An 18,391-nucleotide genomic window follows, 5' to 3' on the forward strand; every position below is an offset into this window, starting at 1 on the left:
CTGGCAGACACAAATCCCAAGCACAGTTTATATAAGCAGTTCCAAACAGCTTCCCTCCTCTTCAGAGATGTCTTCTTACAATGCTGCAGCATCTACCAAAGCTTGCATCAATAAGTGAGCTGTTTATCTACAGTAAATTGGCTTTACCACGTTTTCCAGGTGGTCTGTGCTGCTTAGCAAGCTGTACAAAGCAGGGGATGCTTCCTCATTAAAAGGCCTGATTGCACTGGAGGCAGTTCCTCTAGGTCAAGGCAGAGGCATATTTGCTGAAGAAATTTAGTAAATCAAACTGTTCAATGAGGCTCATTATGTGTCTAAGGAGGAAAACAAACTGGCAGCTCAGCCAGAATCCTTCCTGTAGGAGTAAATTACTGTTTTAAATAAGGAAAAATGTTTAGACACAAAAACTTGCTATGAAATTCCAAACCATCTCTGAAGAATGGTTATCTATACAGGTTACCTGACTTTAAAGGAAGTTCAGCAGTAATGAAACCACAGCCATTATAATGGCTTTTGAAGGCATACATCCATCTTGCAAGGTAATAGCTTAATAACATAATTCTAATTCTAATACTAGGCATGCTGTGCTTTGGATACAAAGAGCAATGCAATCATCCAAATGTCAAATGCCAAAGAGGAGCACGCGGAAGCAGTGAAAGGCTCGGAGTGAAAGTGATGAACAGTAAGGAGAAACTGGTATGTCGTAGTGTTTGTCTGTGTGTCTACAGGTGATGTCATTAAAAAGCTACGCATTAAGGCCACTGATAGCTGTGTGCCAATTACCGTTTGGGAAGCACAGGATAGGGAGGTAAATGGGAACAGAATCCTGGTGATGGAACTCTTTATTAGGCGAATAAACAAGGAAGAGCACTGACCTTTCCTCCTTCTGACTCAGAAACGTGCCAGAATTATTTTCTAAGTATGAATAATTCCATGCCAATCATCAGGAAGGAGGTCACTCCTGGCCTTAGCCAGGCAGGAGAGGAAATCAAAAGGAAAAAAAGCTCTGGGTTCAGCAAGTTTATCGGGGATTCCAACAGTGGTGCTCAGGCTAAACTGCTTGTTATTTTATTCGGGTCAGCTAAGGCCATCTGATTGCCTGCTGCCTCTCAGATTTAGTCTGTAAAAAATGAAGTAAAACCCAACAGAAGTATGATGCCTGGAAATATTCATCTGACCTATAAATGAAAAACGTTGATCATTATCATAACAGCAGTGATTATGGAAAACAAAGATTATGATTCACATTTGGCACTTGCTGATGCAGAACCTTTAATCCAGACAGCTCAAAATGGGTGACGCTCACCAAATGATTAAGCATGCATGCTTCCACTAAAGGCAGATAAATAAATTTAGCCCTTCTTTGTAGAAGAAAAATGGAGCTTTAAAGTAATAGAACAATTGCTACATGATCAACAATGAATCAGTGATACCCAGGAACCATCACAGCCCTTATCTGAAACTCAAGGTAATTACCCATGTTGAAGTTATTTATGGACAAGTTATCAGTTCCCTGTCAAAAGAAAATGATGGGGATCAGTTTCCTAGGGAATCAAAAGATTCTGGCAATTCTACAAAATGATAGTCTAGCAGATAATAATACGCTATACTTCTGTAATACTAGGAAGCAAAATGCACTAACTATAGTGACAAAACATTAACTGAAGGAAAGTTACCCCTTTTTAACCAAGGAATTACCTGTAGCTAAAATAAATAGGACATCTTCATTCAGTAAATGCCAGTATAGTAGTTAAAGCAATAAAATCCCTCAGAGGACAAAGAACCAAAATAAGAAAAACAAATAAACACTCAACACCTCTAAATTGCCTTTGGACCAAAGATTAAGAGTGTCAACTTGGCAGCACTTTATGAGGAAGCCAAACCAAAAAACCCCTACAGACATAATTTCTTCCATCAATGAAGTGGAACCACATTTAGATGGGACAGCAGCAAGATGTTTTGATGCAAATGACATTGGTCATTGCTTAGACCTGGAAGTGAGGCATCTCATGTGCACTTGAAATTAGAGGGGAATTCAGGAAGGCAGAATGCAATTACTTGAACGGAATCTGGCCAAGACATTTGCATTAACATCCTGTACTCTTACAAGAAAGACCTGATGGATCCTTGGTGAAGGATATCTCTTGGTTTAAATGCAAGCTCAGACTGCAGTACATGATGGGTTAGTGCTTTGTTATAGGCGTGACCCTGGGCTAGTGATTTAGTTTCTCGATATCATAGTTCCCATCTGTACACGGGTAGTCACAACTGCAGCTGGAGTTTATGGAGTGATGTAGACTTACTTTAGATTGAACAGCAAATATCCTCTGCCGTTAACGGGACTCAGAATTCCAAATTTATTTTGTGAAAGCAAAAAAAAATAAAAATAAATAAAAAAAAGAGAGACTTGTAAAACTTTTGCATTACCCAAGAAAGAAGAAAGACACTTTAAAAGTCAAGATTATGTACAGTTCAGCAATATTTATTAATGCTTAAACTGTGGCCCCTGCAGCTGTGCCCCATCCTTGGCAATGAGATCCAACCGACAATAGCCATGCTCAGAAAGTAGTACTCCCACCCTGAGATGTCTCTGGGGCTTCCTGGCATAAATCACCTGTTACTCATGGGATGAACTCTTCAAGGTGATTGTTCAGCTCCTGCTTCTTCCTTAACAACATCCTAAAGATTTATTCTTTCCTTCCCCATGACTTTGCAAAAGGTCACCTCCATGCCTTATGTTTTTCTTGCAGCCCATTCAGAGCAAAGTTGCCACAATCCCCTTTTCTGTGAGGCTCTTGAGTTTTTTTTCCCCATTTTTTCTCTTCTTCTGCAGTCCATCCAGGCTCCTTGCCTCTCTGCCCAATCCTACACCTCTCCTGCTTGGACTTAACACTCCTGAGCTGCCTTCTTCACTGATCCCTGTGCCTTTGGCTTGCTGTGAATCTTGGCCCTACCTTTTGGTATGGAGCAACCTGCCAGGGTCTGCCCAGCACCTTCTGTTCCCTGAGGCCCCCTGTCCTGGGAGGTATGAGAGGCCACCACACCCTTCCAGTGATTCACTGGGCAATGATTCCTTTAATGCATCTCGTGCCGGTAGGCAGTAAGGTCCTCACGGTTAGCAAACTCTGCCTGTGTAGATCTAAAATGTTTACACGGTGTCAGTTAGCAGTGGCTTTATTCAGCAAACGAAACGCATAGATCTGGGGTGTCACTGTGATACAGGTAAGGGAACTCATTACATGAATGTGTAAGGTAAAAAAGCACATTATAACTGACCGATATTTCAGTTCCACAGGCTATACAGAGGGCAAAACCAGTAAAGGGCCTGGGGGGTTGTTCTTTGTGTTCAGGGCAGAAGTAAAGGCTCCTGGCTTTTTCCCTGCTCAACCAGACACCTATCTTGGTTTTCTGAAGCAGCAGTGGGTTCAATGGTCAACCCTTGTGGTATCTAAAGGAAAAAGCTGCCCACTGAGTACATATGAGTTATGCAGTTAGGTCCTCTCCTGACCCCACTGCAATATATCTGTTGGTTAGCAGGACTTGGGGAAATTACTTCTCCATGGATATAACAGACATATTTCTGGGACACTAGACTTTTTGTCTCATCAGCATCCTCAGTTCTGAGCAGCCTTGAGGCATGGCTGTTGTTCCAAGCCTTCTCTGTTTTCATAGACAATCTGAACAGAGAGAGGCTCAGCAGCCACAGCGTTGCCACATTTACTGGGCAAGATTGCATTCGAGTACATGTGAACACTAATCAACCCTCACTACATTCCTCTGGGTGCCTTTTCTTTTTCAAATTATTTCTTCATCCACCCAAGTCAGCCTCCAAATACTCATTTGACTGCGTGATGTACTCATTTGTCTGCAAGCACGCAGCAGTGCACAAAGTACTTTCATTCGAAGGAGAAAATGAGGCAAAGGACTTAATCTCTGAAGTCCTACAAGGTTAATGTTCTAGTACAAATGACCACGCAAGACGCAGGGTGACAGGAATCAAAACCAGAACTGAAGCAATTTGCTTCAGGTCACACAACTCAGTGATGAAACACCATTGGAATTGAAGTATTTCTTCCCACAGCTGTATTTCTTCTTCTGGAACGTGATTAGCTAGTGAAGCAGAAACTTTCTACTGTAAATGTGGATCTTAAAGGAGTACTTAAGGTGATTTAAGAAATAGATCTGGAAGAGGGAAAGGAACAGGACATTTTAGAATCCTCTGAGGTCATTCTTCATTATTGTGTCTATGGTGGTTTGGGCTGAGCTTAGTTAGCACTTGCTCCAAGCTGATGGCAGAAGAAGATGATGACAATTTCAGATAGGTGTGGTGTCTTTTTTTCTGTGAATTTTCATGTTTATATGAGATCGAGAAATGTCAGAAGTTTCCTTTTTCACACAAAAGAGTTTGGGTACACTTTGAATTGTACATTTAATGTCATCTGCTAGAGATGAGTCATTTACACCTATTCCCAGGAAATTGGTGTAAAGTGATAGGTGGGCTTGGTGGTGGTGGTATGGTAATTATTTTCATTACTCATTGAGCTGCTCAGAAATCATCTGAAGACAGCAGCTCCTCAAAATTCTGCAATTCAAAATTGTTCAGCCTTGTAACTTTCCCGGGGGGTGTTCTAAATCCACCATCACACACACACACAAACGTTATTGTGAGGAACATAGCTCAGCCCATGTGAGACAGGACAAGAAAGTGAAGCTTAGAGAGCCTGCATGCCCAAAGGCACCCACGAATAGAACAAAGGTCAGTATTCTGAATTCTGACTCCCGTTACTTCTATCTGACCTGAAAATTTGCAATGCTTTTCTTCTGATTACAATGAAAGGAATCTTTTCTGCAGTGAGAAAATCAGACAGCTCCATATTTTAAAAGATTAATGCAAAAGGTCTGTGCTCTCAGAGACTTCAATCAGTTGCCACGTCAATGCATGGCAATGGGGGAAGTGGGAATAGCCTTAAACTAACTAATCTACAGATGGACACTAACAGGAAAAGACCCATGACATAAGATTCAGATGGTAACAAGTTAAAAACATATTTTGAATAACAATTTGTTCCGAAGTTGCAGCAGACTCTGAAAGTCCGTACCTGGCTGCTACAACACCAGGAACTACAAATACAACAACCCCAGTTGGACGCATCCCTCCTCTGACCCATCTAGACTTGGGCCCTTGAAGACATCAATAGGTATCAAGAGAGAAGTTTTCATAAGCACATGAAGATGTTTTCATGTCCTTTAACAGCCCATGCGATCTTGCTTGATTCCAACCTTCACAAGATAGTGTATTTCTACGAAAATACAAATACATGGTATTTTCTATCAACAATCTCAACTTGACTTAATCACTTTCAAAGTAAATTTAGCAGTATATACTTATTTGGTGCACTTACTGATTTAAAAACAGAATCTTGGAACGGTATTTTAAACCCAACTTTCCCAGCCCAGGTTTAAAATATGCCTTCAAGACATGACAGCAGTGCACCGAAGCTGCTTTGCAGAAATTCTAGGATGTGATTCATTTGCATTTTCGAAAACAACTGGGAAGAAAGAATGAAACTACTCTGAGAGAGAAGTCTCATTCTATGCTATCATTAGCGTTGAGAATAACATACCAGGCAGATGAATGGAATGTTAATGACAACAGACTTATGTATGAAATACTTTTGGGCTGGGAAACATTAGAGAGAATAACAGAGAAATAAACACATCACTTCAAATCCCCCAACATCCCGGGGCCTTTCTTACAGCCTTCGGGTTCATATTTCTCACATCTCTAGACTTAAATGACTTAGTAGGAGTTCTGTGACATCTTAAAAAAAACTTAAAATGGTGTGGCAGAGGGAAGAAAAAAAAAAAAAAAAAGGTGATTATCTCCAGGTCAGAAGGTATAAAGCTAGGTACATATTATACTGAATGAGTTGCCATGGGGAATTTATTAGGTTGAATATGTTTAGGCTAATGCTGTATTCTAATAATACCTTGCAATTATACAGTGTTTTTCATCTTTAATAGTTTATAATAGAGTTCCTTCTGTTCATCAAAAACCTTCAAACATTTGTAAACTGTGAGCTCAGGTTAGATATAACAATGAGCTAGTGTAAGAAATTAAAACAAAGCAGATCAAATATTACCTCTTTTGAAGCAAGATGTTTTTGTTTTTGTTTTTTTTTTTTCATGAAGCATTTCAGGGCACTAAAATCAAGTTCAAAGAAAAGGATAGAATCTGATAAACTTAACTCAGAGACCCCCAGAAAGTTTTGACCAGGCTATAGGTGGGACATGTGAACACTTTGCGTATAAAGAAAATCTGATTATTGTGGATGGAGTATAAGCTAATCACGGAACATAATATACAGTTCCAATGAAATTACTGTGAAATTAAAATTTTGTTTCCTCACAGCAATCAGAAAATACTTTTCCTTTGTTAGTTTCTTCATGATTTCAGATTGGCTTTTTTTTTTTTTTTTTTTTTTTTCCAAAGGTCTCTTTTCCTACTTGTGGAAAAAATATTTGTTCTTGATGTTTGATGTTTAAATACCAAGAATTGCTACATCTCTGTGTGTGGCCCTGTGTGTCCATACGCCATTCCAGTTTGCTGCACAATTGTAGCTGTCTCTGGGGTCTAATACAACAGTCACTTGGCACAACAACTCTGACTCAATGCTTAGAAAATAAAAGAAAACCAAGTATTCCCACTAAACAAGGCCAGATATGCTTACATGAGATATTTCACGAGGACATAATATTTTGCAATCCCCAGTCTGTAGAAACAAAGTGAAGTTTAACATGTATATATGGTTCCAGATTTGGTTTTCAGCCATCGGTACTGACATCACAGCCATTTGTTTGTATTTTTCCTTCTTGCTGTTGACTAACCTCCACAAACCCATATGCGGGGTGCAACTCTAGAGAACAGCCTATGCTATTCACGCAATGAAAGAACTAAGAGCTTAAAAAAAATGTGGGCTACCACTGCCCTCTATTGGGTACAAATGAGAAATTCTCAACTGCAGAGAACTGGAAACTCCACTTATTATCCATGTGGAAGATGCCTGCATCTCTGGGAACATCAGAAAAATTCTGGCCTTTATTGCAAGCGTGGGGTTTTGCCTGTGAATTCCCTTTCAGAAACATTATCTGTGTGTCACATTTCAAAAGCCTTGAAAGAAAAGCAGAGGAGTGAGCAGAAAATCCTTCTACATCGAGATTCAAGTTATAGGTTATTTCTTATTTTTAAGAGTTATTTTTATTTGCATAGAGATTTTTGTGTGTGAACAAATGCAATAGGAATTACAAGTATTCCAATTCAATATAACTGAAACTCAGTTTTGAGCTGGATTCAAATCACTGCTGTTAAAAGGTTTAATTTTTTTAACCATTAAATCTGGCAGAATCCCCTAAGGGAAGGACATTGTGTAGTTGTGCTGGACAGCGAGCTAAGTAAGGGCTGGAGACCCAGAAGAGCTCTGTATTCACTTCAGTGGAGTTTGTGTTTACACATGAGATGACCTGGATGTGTGATCCTAAATTAACAAAGAGGTAATACCCATTCAGTTTTTATCACATTTGGCCTAACTATAAGGGAATCATTTGTTTTGCTCTTAAACATTATTGCGGCAACAAATGCTTAAGTATGATATAAAACGTTTTGCTCTATTTTTATAGGGCCATTGGTGAAATCTCAGAGCAGAAGCATTGGCTGTGTACTGACTGGCCGCTAATGAGTTGGCACTTACACATTTGAGGGATTTAAAGAAGATTCAAATAGTAAAGATACCAAAGAGCAGTCAGGCACTGGAATGAGTTGCTCAGGGAGGTGGTAGAGTCACCGTCCCTGGGGGTGTTTAAGGAAAGCTTGGACGCGGTGCTTAGGGACATGGTTTAATGGGTGACGTTGGCAGTGGGGTGATGGTTGGACCAGATGACCTTGGAGGGCTTTTCTAACCCTAATGGTTCTGTGCTTCGGGAGACGTGTGGCACAACGCATGCAGAACTAACAGGGAGGAAATGAGTTCGCATTCATCCATTTTGGGGATTTAAATAAGACTCTGGCGACATGTGGCACAACACAGGCAGAACGGGGAATAAAAGCCGAGACAACCCCGAGTTTCCTCCCAAATACAATTTCGCGTGAAGCCACAAGGGCTGAACGTCCATGTCAAAACATACTGCAATGCTTTTGCCACAGTTGTTTTCCCTGCAATCAGCTTTCATGACCGCTTATAGGTGCTTTTTTGACTGTAGGGGGGCCGGGAGCTAACCGACGAGGCCAGGCAAAGCCCACCATGACCCCGGCTGCAGCCCCACGGCCGCCATGATGGGGCCGGCCCCTGAGGTGGGGGTGGGAGGGGCTGAGGGCCGCCAGCCGCCCGGACGTGACGCACCGTGGCCCCGGAAGCAGGGCGGCTCCTTCCCGGAAGCGGCCGGGAGCACTGCGCCGGGCCGCCATCTTGGCTGGGTGCCGCGGTCGCGCCGCAGCGGGAGGCGCGGGGGTCGCGGCCCTGCCCGGCCCCTCCTGCCCGGCCCTGCCCGGCCCTGCCCGGCCCTGCCCGGCCCTGCCCGCCGCCCCCCAGCCGCTCCCGGCCTCCCTCGCTTGGCCGCTGGGCCGTCCGGGCGCTGGAGGGGGCTGCTGTAGCGAGGAGAGGTGAGTAGGGCCTGAGAGGGGCCCGGCCGCCCTCTGTCGCCGTCCCCGTCCCTTGTCCCCTGTCCCAGACTCATGCCCCCTGCCCGACCCGGAGCTGGGCCGCAGGGTCTGTGGGAAGCACGCTGAGGGCAGCCCGGGGGTTCTCAGCTTGTCCCCTTCCTCCTCCTCCTCTTCCACGGGGAAATCTCTGGCTGCTGTAAACGTTCCTGATTAGTTTCACGTTTTAAATATAAATATTCTTTTAGTTAAGTCCCCGAGGGGTATCAAAATCTAGATAACTCTGCGTCAGGCTGGAAGGTTTCAGTGTATTTTCCTGCAGTCCGTAATGAGGGGTGCTGTTGCAATGCTGCAGAGTATTTTTTTCATTGAATTAAAAATACAAAGTAAACCGTATTTTAAAACGTGACTTCTTTAGAGAAGAATTAATATTTTGATTTAAATACATGTGACTTAAAACCATGTGCAGCTTCCTTCAAGAAAAAACTACCATGTGTTTAAATGGTGTAGGGTAATTTTAACAAAAATGGGTTAAACGGGGTTATTTTGAGGAGGGTCTGCATATTTGACCACACGTAGTTATTGCTAGTGACATAAATATCACTTCTCAAGAAATGTATTTTTCTGTCTGCTTGAATTGAAGGAATGGAAAGCTTCAAAGGCATTTCACATACTTTTGGTGTCAAATGCTGCTATCACGTGAGCGTTGTCGTATCTCTTTCTACAAACTTGTCCTAAAATCTTTCATTTTCACCTGAATTTCTAAATGGAAAACTAAGTAACTTGTTAGACCTCTCTGAGGGAAGGTGAGCTAAATGGCAGTTATTAATTGCTGTGTGTTCAGCGGATGCCCTGTAAGGGGTAATGTTTTCTTTGTCTTGGAAGCAGCGTGGAGTTTCCATTCCTCACACTGACTTTCCTGATTTTGGATGAGGTCTTTGTCTGGAAGAGAATAATCTGTCTCTGAAGTTCCCTTCTGTAAATTTAACTGAGTCCTCAGCAGGCAGCAGGTTTAACTTAAAACTCCTCACCCCAAAGTCGTTAATGCAATTACGGTATTTTGGTGTTTGTTATTATTTTGAATAACTGGATGTGGTAGAAAGAGCAAACGAATTTAAACCATGAACAAATTTACATAATAGATATTCAAACTAAATTGGAAAATGAATTACTCCGAGGGACTAAGCCCTTTAAAAAATTATCTTAATAACGCATGGTCAGCCTAAACGCAGAAATGGTTATTAACAGTGCACGTGTGTTCTGTAGCGCAGCTTGTTCTCTTGGTAGCAGCTTGCTGCTTATACACTTAGGCAGCAGTCTCCTGGAAGAAGGATCTTCCAGTTTGGATGATGTACAGAGTCTTTGGGGAGTGTTTTAGTTGGATAAGTTGGTACTTAAAAGTTACGGTAATTGTATTTAAAAATACTCTGTAGATTTTCCAGAAATCTGGAGCTTCAGTGAAGCATAATAGCTCTACACCCGTTAAGATTGTGTTTATATATTTTTTTTTTGAAAACTAGATGAGCAACAACAGTAATAAGAGAGCACCAACGACAGCAACACAGAGACTAAAACAAGACTACCTTCGAATTAAGAAAGATCCAGTGCCTTATATATGTGCAGAACCCCTCCCATCTAATATCCTTGAATGGTAAGAACTAGAATGAACTGTTCGCACACTTGTGGAGAGAACAAGACTTTCCAGGTTGTCAAGTCTGACTCCCTTACTCCTCCAGATTGTATGGGAATCTTGGTTTTGGGAGGTGGCATGTGAAACTGTTTTGCTGATGTGATACAGGTCTCCATTTCTCTGGAGAAATGGATGGCTGATTGTGTGATGGCTCTCACCCAGCTTTAATTTCTTTTTTTGTCGTAGGCACTATGTTGTCCGGGGACCTGAAATGACTCCCTATGAAGGTAAAAGCACGTAGTGAAAACGCGCGTGTAGTTTATGTTGTGATTGGCATGTTTCAGTAATTGCGTGGCTGTTTTGAATGGGCAAAGTATACCTAGGGGTAATAGCTCTAAAACCGTAAATACAGGTCCAAACCTTTCTGACGTGCATGATAGGTTGTGGAAAAGAGTTGGGGGTACAACTGTCTTAATTTTTCAGTTGTCGAGGATGCTAGCGAAACCACGTTTGTGTTAAATTGAAGGGAGATAAGTTTCTGTTAAGTAATTGCTAAGGTCTTGGAGCAGATAGCTTGCTTTAGGTATCATGACAGTCAAAATAATTTTTAAAAATCCTAAGAAATAAAACAAACGGATTTTTTTGAATATGACTTAATTATCTGCTGCCATATAAGCAGCTCTTACTGAACTGAGGCTTGTATTCTCTATGATTTTTTTCTAGTGAAATTGGGGAACAAAAAAAATTACATTAATTTGCTGTATTCACAGTGTCTTCTGAAGCCTTTTGCAAAATGCTTTTAAAAATCAGATTCTTCGTGGGGCTTCATTTGCGGTTAGTTGTGTTTGCGGGAAACTGATGCGTTTATATTGTATTAAATTCATTTGGGCTGATATTCCTTAAACATATTAGGGACCTGAAAAGAGAAAATACTGATTGTAATATAGATGTCAGGGAATAGCCTCCAAAGTAAATTTACTGAAGGTGTGGATCATTATTCCTGTGTTCTAGAGGCACAGGATAATGAACTTGATCTCTAGTGAGAGGGGGGTGAAGGAGTCAAGTAAAGGGGTTTATTTGGCCCAGTTTGAGTAGTTTAGGCCTTCATCTTCATGCAAAATAAGTAATTCATCTCTTTATGTAATGCAGGTGGCTATTATCATGGGAAACTAATATTCCCCAGAGAATTTCCTTTTAAACCTCCTAGTATTTATATGATTACACCTAATGGAAGGTTTAAGTGTAATACAAGGTAAGGATTTTCTTCTAACCCTTCAGCAATTAACACCATTTTAGCAATACGTATAACATGTAATGATTTTAATGCCAAAAATAAACCACGTTCTGTCTTTTTGAAGGTTATGTCTTTCAATCACTGATTTCCACCCTGATACATGGAATCCAGCTTGGTCGGTCTCAACGATCTTGACGGGCCTTCTTAGTTTTATGGTGGAAAAAGGCCCCACACTGGGCAGCATAGAGACTTCAGAGTTCACAGTAAGCTCCAGATCGTGTCATGTACCTTCTGCCAGCTGGGGGAATGCCGGTTGAGTTGAACGTGACCTCAAAGTTCACACAACAGCAACAGCTGATGTTTTGTTATCTATGAAAGAAGTATATTGTGGTCTAATGCACGTGACGGACAGTCAGTTTTAGGAAGTGTGAGGACGGGGAGGGTTTTGAAGAAAAATTAAAGTCTCTTCTGCTAAAAAGCATGCTTTAAATTCTCCATTAGAAATACCTGCTGAGCAGGCATACCAGTACTTAACACTAATCCCGTAAAATGAAGGCATGAGAATGCAGGCTGAGTTTAGAAATGTCTGTTACAGTGAATAATACTGACAGGTATGAAGTTGTAAATGTTAGAAACTAGTTGGCTAGCGGTTTGCACCATTCTTGGGGGAAGTAACCAGATGTAGCATTAAAGTGTGTTAACTTTGCTTGTATGGTACTGCTGATAACTCCTCTTTTCTTCCACAGAAAAGACAACTTGCTGCACAAAGCTTAGCATTTAATTTAAAAGATAAAGTCTTCTGTGAGCTCTTCCCTGAAGTGGTGGAGGTAAGGGAATTCATTCATGCAGTACTTTGTTTTTCTGTAGTTTTCAACTTCTGTGTAGATCTGTAAACTAGTTGTGTAGGACTTTTCCAAGACACTGGCTACTTTTGTCAACCTTGGAAGCCTTTTAAAAGGCACTTTTACAACATGTAAAAATTAAAAACTTGAATCTTGACGTGGAACTGTTTTGCTATTGCACAAAGATCCATTGTGTAGAGAATTAAATAAATGTATTTAGGATTGGTATCATAACCTTGACTGAGCTTGCACACACAGCAGGTTCTCAATATTTTAGAATTATGTACTATGTTGAATTGAGGTAGGACTAATCTTTGTATATCTGGACTTGGTCCGTCATTGTCCTAGTTGTTGTTTTTTTTTTAAATACACCTTTACGATCAGAGGTCATTATGTTCTTCCTGTTTAAATTCTGAGAATGAGTGACAACTTATCAGGATGTGTATCTTCCTTGCACAACACTAACCCTCTAGGTATATTGATGTGTAGTTTATATCTTCAGGTACAGGTAACAATTGAAGTGTGTAGGAAAAAATACCTCACTTCATTCACACATTTTGGATTCACTGGCTAATTTCCACTCGTAGTTCTTGGTTTTAAAAGGTCTTATCTGTTAGGAATGAAGGGTGCTCCTTTGTTCTCTCCTGTCTCAAGGTGATTCCTTCATGTAACTTCTTAGTGAGGGAATTCAGTTCTTTCAGCCTACTGTTGAGACTTTGAGCGAAACCTTTTGGATACCACATGAAGGAAGGGAACAGTTCCTGTGAGAGACTTCATGAGCCCAACATTAAACTATAAGAATGCTGATGCTCACTGGCATTTGGAATTCTGAGTATAAAATGTGTTATGTCAGGCAAGCTGTATTGTGTGGTACAAATTCTGTCAAACTGCAAGTCTTAATTATCGCGCGAAGAACACACTGTAAAAAGGAGGGAAAAGATGTAGAAGACTCCTTTTCCAGCCATTTTCTTAAGTGGGGGAGAGATGGTTTTTTTGTTGGAGATACCTGAATTCATGAGGTCATGTTTTGGTAGAACCTAAATCATCAGAAAGATCGGATATTTTTTTTAATATGACGTTAATATATAACTGCTGTTCCAAGTACAGGGAGATTTTAAACATGTAATACTTCTAGTCTTAATTTTACCAAACCTCAACGATTTCCTTCTTCAATTTTTGAGTATCTTGTGTTCAGAATAAGCTGGACATGCAAGCCTGTTGATGCAAGAATTTTTCTTTTCTGAAAAAAGCTTCTAGCAAATGTACAGGAGGACTAAAAATAAACTTGGACAAATGATTGGTAGCGTCAATTACTGAAGTAGGTCATTTTGGAGGAAGTTGAGGAGACTGTACAAATGTAATGCAGTTAATTTAGCTTGAAAGATCTACAATATTAGGAAATGTACCATATCCTTTTCCTAAAGTTATGTAAGAACTTGGCTTCTGAAATCTGTTCAAAACACCCAAAAGTTTCACTACTTTAACTTGCAGACATTCTTCTTTTTTTTTCCCTCCAGGAGATTAAACAAAAACAGAAAGCACAAGAAGAGCTCAACAACAGACCTCCATCCCTCCCTTTACCAGATGTTGTCCCTGACGGGGAAGCACACTATGGTCAGAATGGAATACCCCTTCTTAACGGGCATGTTCCACTGGCACCTGCCAATCATCCAGGCCTCCAGCAGGCTAATCGTAACCATGGACTCTTAGGTGGAGCTTTGGCGAACTTGTTTGTTATAGTTGGTTTTGCAGCCTTTGCCTACACAGTCAAGTATGTACTGAGAAGCATAGCGCAAGAATGAGGAGAATAAAAGAAATCCAAGACCAAATTAGAGGTAGTTGCAGAGTGAGTGGGACTCTTTGGGCATCTGACTTTTGACACTGGGATAAACATTTGTGTTACCAAGTCGCAGGTAAAACCTTGGTTGGCTCATGGGTTATGTTTGGGAAATGGAGTACGTTCAATTAGTCAGAAAACTAAAAGAAGTTCTGCTCACAGATCCTGTTGTCAAGTCAAAGCATTATTGATGAAACACTAACATTTCTAGTGCTTTGATTTTTCTAGCACTTCTCCATCTGTTATTTGAGATTTGAAAATCTTAAGCAAATAAGGCTTTTTACTTCATTGAACAATTTTTAAAATTTAACACTTGATGCATATCATTTTAGTTCGTTAGCAAAGAGTCTGTACAAGATGTGAAATGAGTCAAGTGGAGAAAACACGGACTTGGTAAGGATTTGGTTTATGTGAACATTGACTACAGAAGATGGCTGGTTTATTTTTTTTTTTAATAGAACGGACATCATTGCATATCTAGTCAGTAGTGATTAGATGAGTGGGAAAATAACACCATGTGTGTTAAGTTTGTTGTCTAAATTATCACAATGTAATTGAAGGTTTTATTTGGGCTACAAGAAGTGCAGTTGTCAGACTTTAGGAATGAATAGCCAGAAAAAATGTTTGAATCAGTCTTTAGTGGGAATACAGATATCCAGTACTGTCTTGTATTTGTTCACTTAGGGATTTCCATTCTGGCAGATACTATATTTTAAAACTGTAATACTTTGTTTTGATCACAAGGTGCCACTGTTGAAAAAATAATAAAAATGCACAGACCAATGGAGAGCTGATCGTGTATTGAGAAAATCTTCTCTGGAATTCCTGGGTTTTGGTAAATGAAGTAAACCTAGCCCTTGTGAAGTTATAGAGTCAAATGTGTCTGAATAACAAATGAGCTTCTTCAGCACCAGCTGAATTAGTCCGAAGTGTCACTAGCTGGAGTAAACCCTTAGCATTCCTTCTGCTTGCTTACTTGAAAATTGGCCAAAAAAAAGCAAAACAAAAAACCCACTAAGCCCAAACCCTACTAATTTATCTAAGTTTCTAGAAGCTTTTGGCTTGTAGATCCAAGTTCATCTCTGTTCCTCTTCAGATGATTGCAATATTGATGTTTGTTCATGAGAATACAGGGTTGTGCATAAACACTGAAGCTGCAAGTGTAGTTTGAAAGTCTGAAGTTACTTTTTCAACTCAGTTTGCTTTTTTTTTTCCCTGCTCAGTTTTATCTAAGTGCTTTGATTTATCAGAGGCAAACATACTGTGCCTTTAAAAATTGGCAGCGATGTCTCGTCATCTGGGAAGAGAGCACTCACTGTTCATGGTACAACAAACTGTCAAGATGATAGGGTAAGAAGCTCTGCCTCTAACCATGTAGTCTTCTAGATATTGTGAAGAGCCCAATAAATATTACCTCATGTATTTAAGAATTTTTGAAACTCTTATTTTCCCTTTCAGACTTGTTCTCTCTCTGCTTCTCCTTGGTATCTTGAACTGTAAGCAAAAACATATGGTAAACCCATGAGCCATGCAGCTTAGAGCATCAATAAATGTGACCAATTCTCTGCAATAGGTAGGAATTATCAAAGTTAGCAGAACAGCTTTATACTAAAGAAATCTTAAAGCAGATCTTACTGAGGTAAGGAAGGGAAGGAGAGGATGGAATGTGGAAAAGGTTGATTTTTAAAATGTATTTATAAATCTTTGATTTTGTGGTTTTACCAAATCTTATTTATAACTATTCTTTAATTTGCCTCTTGTATGTGCTTAATCAGCTCTTGTTAAAAGAGAAGCACCGATTGTATGTGTCTGTAGAAACAATAATGTTCTGTCAGTCTGGGGGTGTGCTGTGAAGGAAGGGGGAATGTCATGTCTTTCCTGCAGTGATAGGACTTTCAAGACAGCTTGTTGGAGTGATTTTTTTTTTTTCCTCAAAGCATACGGACCTTTAGCTGAGGCTGTTCTGTCTCATAGATCTTAGTATCAGTCAAACATGTTTGTGTTCTCACAATGCCTTTTTTAAACCGTTGACGTCGCCTACAGACAAAAGCTTATAAATGGTTATCTATGTTTATCTTATGGAAAGTCTTTTGTCCACATAACTGAAGACAAAGGCAAGGAGACCTCGGGCATGGTGTCTTTGCATCTTTTGTGAAATGTACTTAGCCAAGGTAAAAGAACTAGTAAAATGAGAGATGTTGATTTCTTACAACACACCTTATTATGCGGCAAGAAGTTGGCCTTAAACTACACCTGAGCATCTGAAGGTGGGTCTCTTTAATAAGTGCCACAATTGGAAACAAAAACTTTGGTCAAACCCTGGAGATGCTGCATTTTTTATGAGAATTGGCAGTATTTAAAAACCCCATAAAACCCAAACCTTACCTTCCAAATGCAGTTTCTCTTCGGTACCCTGGATTCAGAGAGAGACTTTTGACAGTTCCCAGCTTTCAACAAATGGCACCCAACAGCTGATTGACCCCTTGCACCTATGGCTTTACGAGATTTCAATACATGTCCTTGCTCCTTGCCTTTGGTAACAGAAGATTTATTCCCTTTTGTGTAGTTTATAATGTTTTGTGTTTTTTTTTTAAAGCGTTTATAATAGTATGCAGTATCTGATCTTTTTGTTACCAAAGTCAGTAGATGGAGTAAACCATTCTTTGCCATGCAAAAATGTTGTCATGCCCTGAAGCAGTGCATTACTTAATATAATGAAAATAAAAGCTGTCCCTCGGTATATGATACCAGAACAAATGTCTGGCCCTTCACTTTCATGCTGCAATTTCATACATTTCTGTAAGATTGTTCTACACAGACGATAGGGAATTTTTGCAACTTGAATCGTAAGACATCTCAATGGTAGCCTTTAAAGATCTCATGACTCTAAAAATCCTGGATTTGTGTGTAGTCTTAACTTTTTTCCCCCTCAAGGTTTCAAGGTCACAGAAATTACCTCACTTCAAGCATGTACTGAGGAGTAGAAATGACTGCATTGTAAAGTTGTTTGTTCATAATAAACATTCATGACAAAATGTGAAGCTTCTGTGGGACTGTTCTTGGCAAAGGGATCCTTTGAAGAATCTCATTGGATATATATGGAATAGAAAGTAAAAACTGTGATAAAATTGCTTCTCCCCTCCCTCCAGATTCTTTTTCCTCTTGTTAGTTTTTGGTACCCCTTGTATCTGTAATAAAACACCTACAAAAAGACCTACAGGTAGCAACTTCTTTTTGCTATTGTGTTTGGTAGTGCAGTTCTTTTGCAGATAGGTATTTGTCCTATAATACATCACAGCTGTCACTGAAACGCTGTACCTGTTTTCAGAAGCTACTCTGAGGTATGTAGGAGCTACTCTTTAAAATGCTGTTCCACTGTTTTTTATTGCTGCCCTGCAGAAGCCAGATCTTTCTTTTTAAAGTAGAAAAATCATGTTTTCGGTGGAGAGATTACCTGCACACAGGCAAACGCACTCAGAAGGGAGGCTGTTGAAAGTAAATCATTCATGTTACCAAAAAGACTTTTGTGGGGCATGTTTTCTGGGCAACAAGTGAGCACGATTTGTTAGGATTTATTAGGATCCTTTTATTTGTGGAAAATGTCTTTCACCAGCAACCTTATTTCATACTTGGTCGCTCTGAAGAACCCACAAGGAATGAGGATTACTGACTTGTCTTTTCTAGCCACTTGTGATTTCCATGGCTTTGCCACAAGATGGGGCAGTAATTCCATCTTCATCTTGAGTAAGAGGCGGCTGGATGGCTGTGACCGAGTGTGTTCAGTGGGGAGTGCACGAAAGATCCAAATGAAGAGCTGAAACAGCATCCAGTCAGCTCAGCGCGGGTGTTTTGCAGAATGCAACTGAAGTGGCCATAAGCTCTTGGTCTTTCATTCCAAACTGCTCTTTTGTCTGCTGTTGTATTTAGGTTTGTTCTAACAGCTGTTGTATGTTACCCCAGTCGACAGCTTGAGTTTATCACAGGTTAGTGTTGGGAAGCCAAATTTATATCTAAGGGATCTATCCCAGGAGTACTCTAGACTTTATCTACTTATCAAGCCGTTGTGTGTGTCGATGAATGGTAATGTGCCTACTACTGCATCGCCTTAAATCATCTCTGCACCAAGGCGTAGGCATTGTTCCTTATCTATAATGGGCAATTCAGGGAAAATCCCAGCTTTTGCCTTTTGGATATT

At 40.2% G+C, this 18,391-nt stretch overlaps 1 protein-coding gene across 1 annotated transcript; it reads left to right on the plus strand.

Moving 5' to 3' along the window:
* The first annotated feature begins 8,419 nt into the window (after window positions 1–8,419).
* UBE2J2 (ubiquitin conjugating enzyme E2 J2) lies at window positions 8,420–17,231 on the plus strand. Its single transcript, XM_035344579.1, has 7 exons — window positions 8,420–8,656; window positions 10,174–10,304; window positions 10,530–10,570; window positions 11,433–11,535; window positions 11,642–11,780; window positions 12,264–12,344; window positions 13,877–17,231. Exons 2-7 carry the CDS (start codon window positions 10,174–10,176, stop codon window positions 14,159–14,161), a joined length of 780 nt encoding a protein of 259 aa, XP_035200470.1. The 5' UTR covers window positions 8,420–8,656; the 3' UTR covers window positions 14,162–17,231.
* The last annotated feature ends 1,160 nt before the right edge of the window (window positions 17,232–18,391 follow it).

The sequence above is a fragment of the Oxyura jamaicensis genome, chromosome 21 (genome assembly GCF_011077185.1).
Source record: "Oxyura jamaicensis isolate SHBP4307 breed ruddy duck chromosome 21, BPBGC_Ojam_1.0, whole genome shotgun sequence".
Taxonomy (NCBI): Eukaryota; Metazoa; Chordata; class Aves; order Anseriformes; family Anatidae; genus Oxyura; species Oxyura jamaicensis.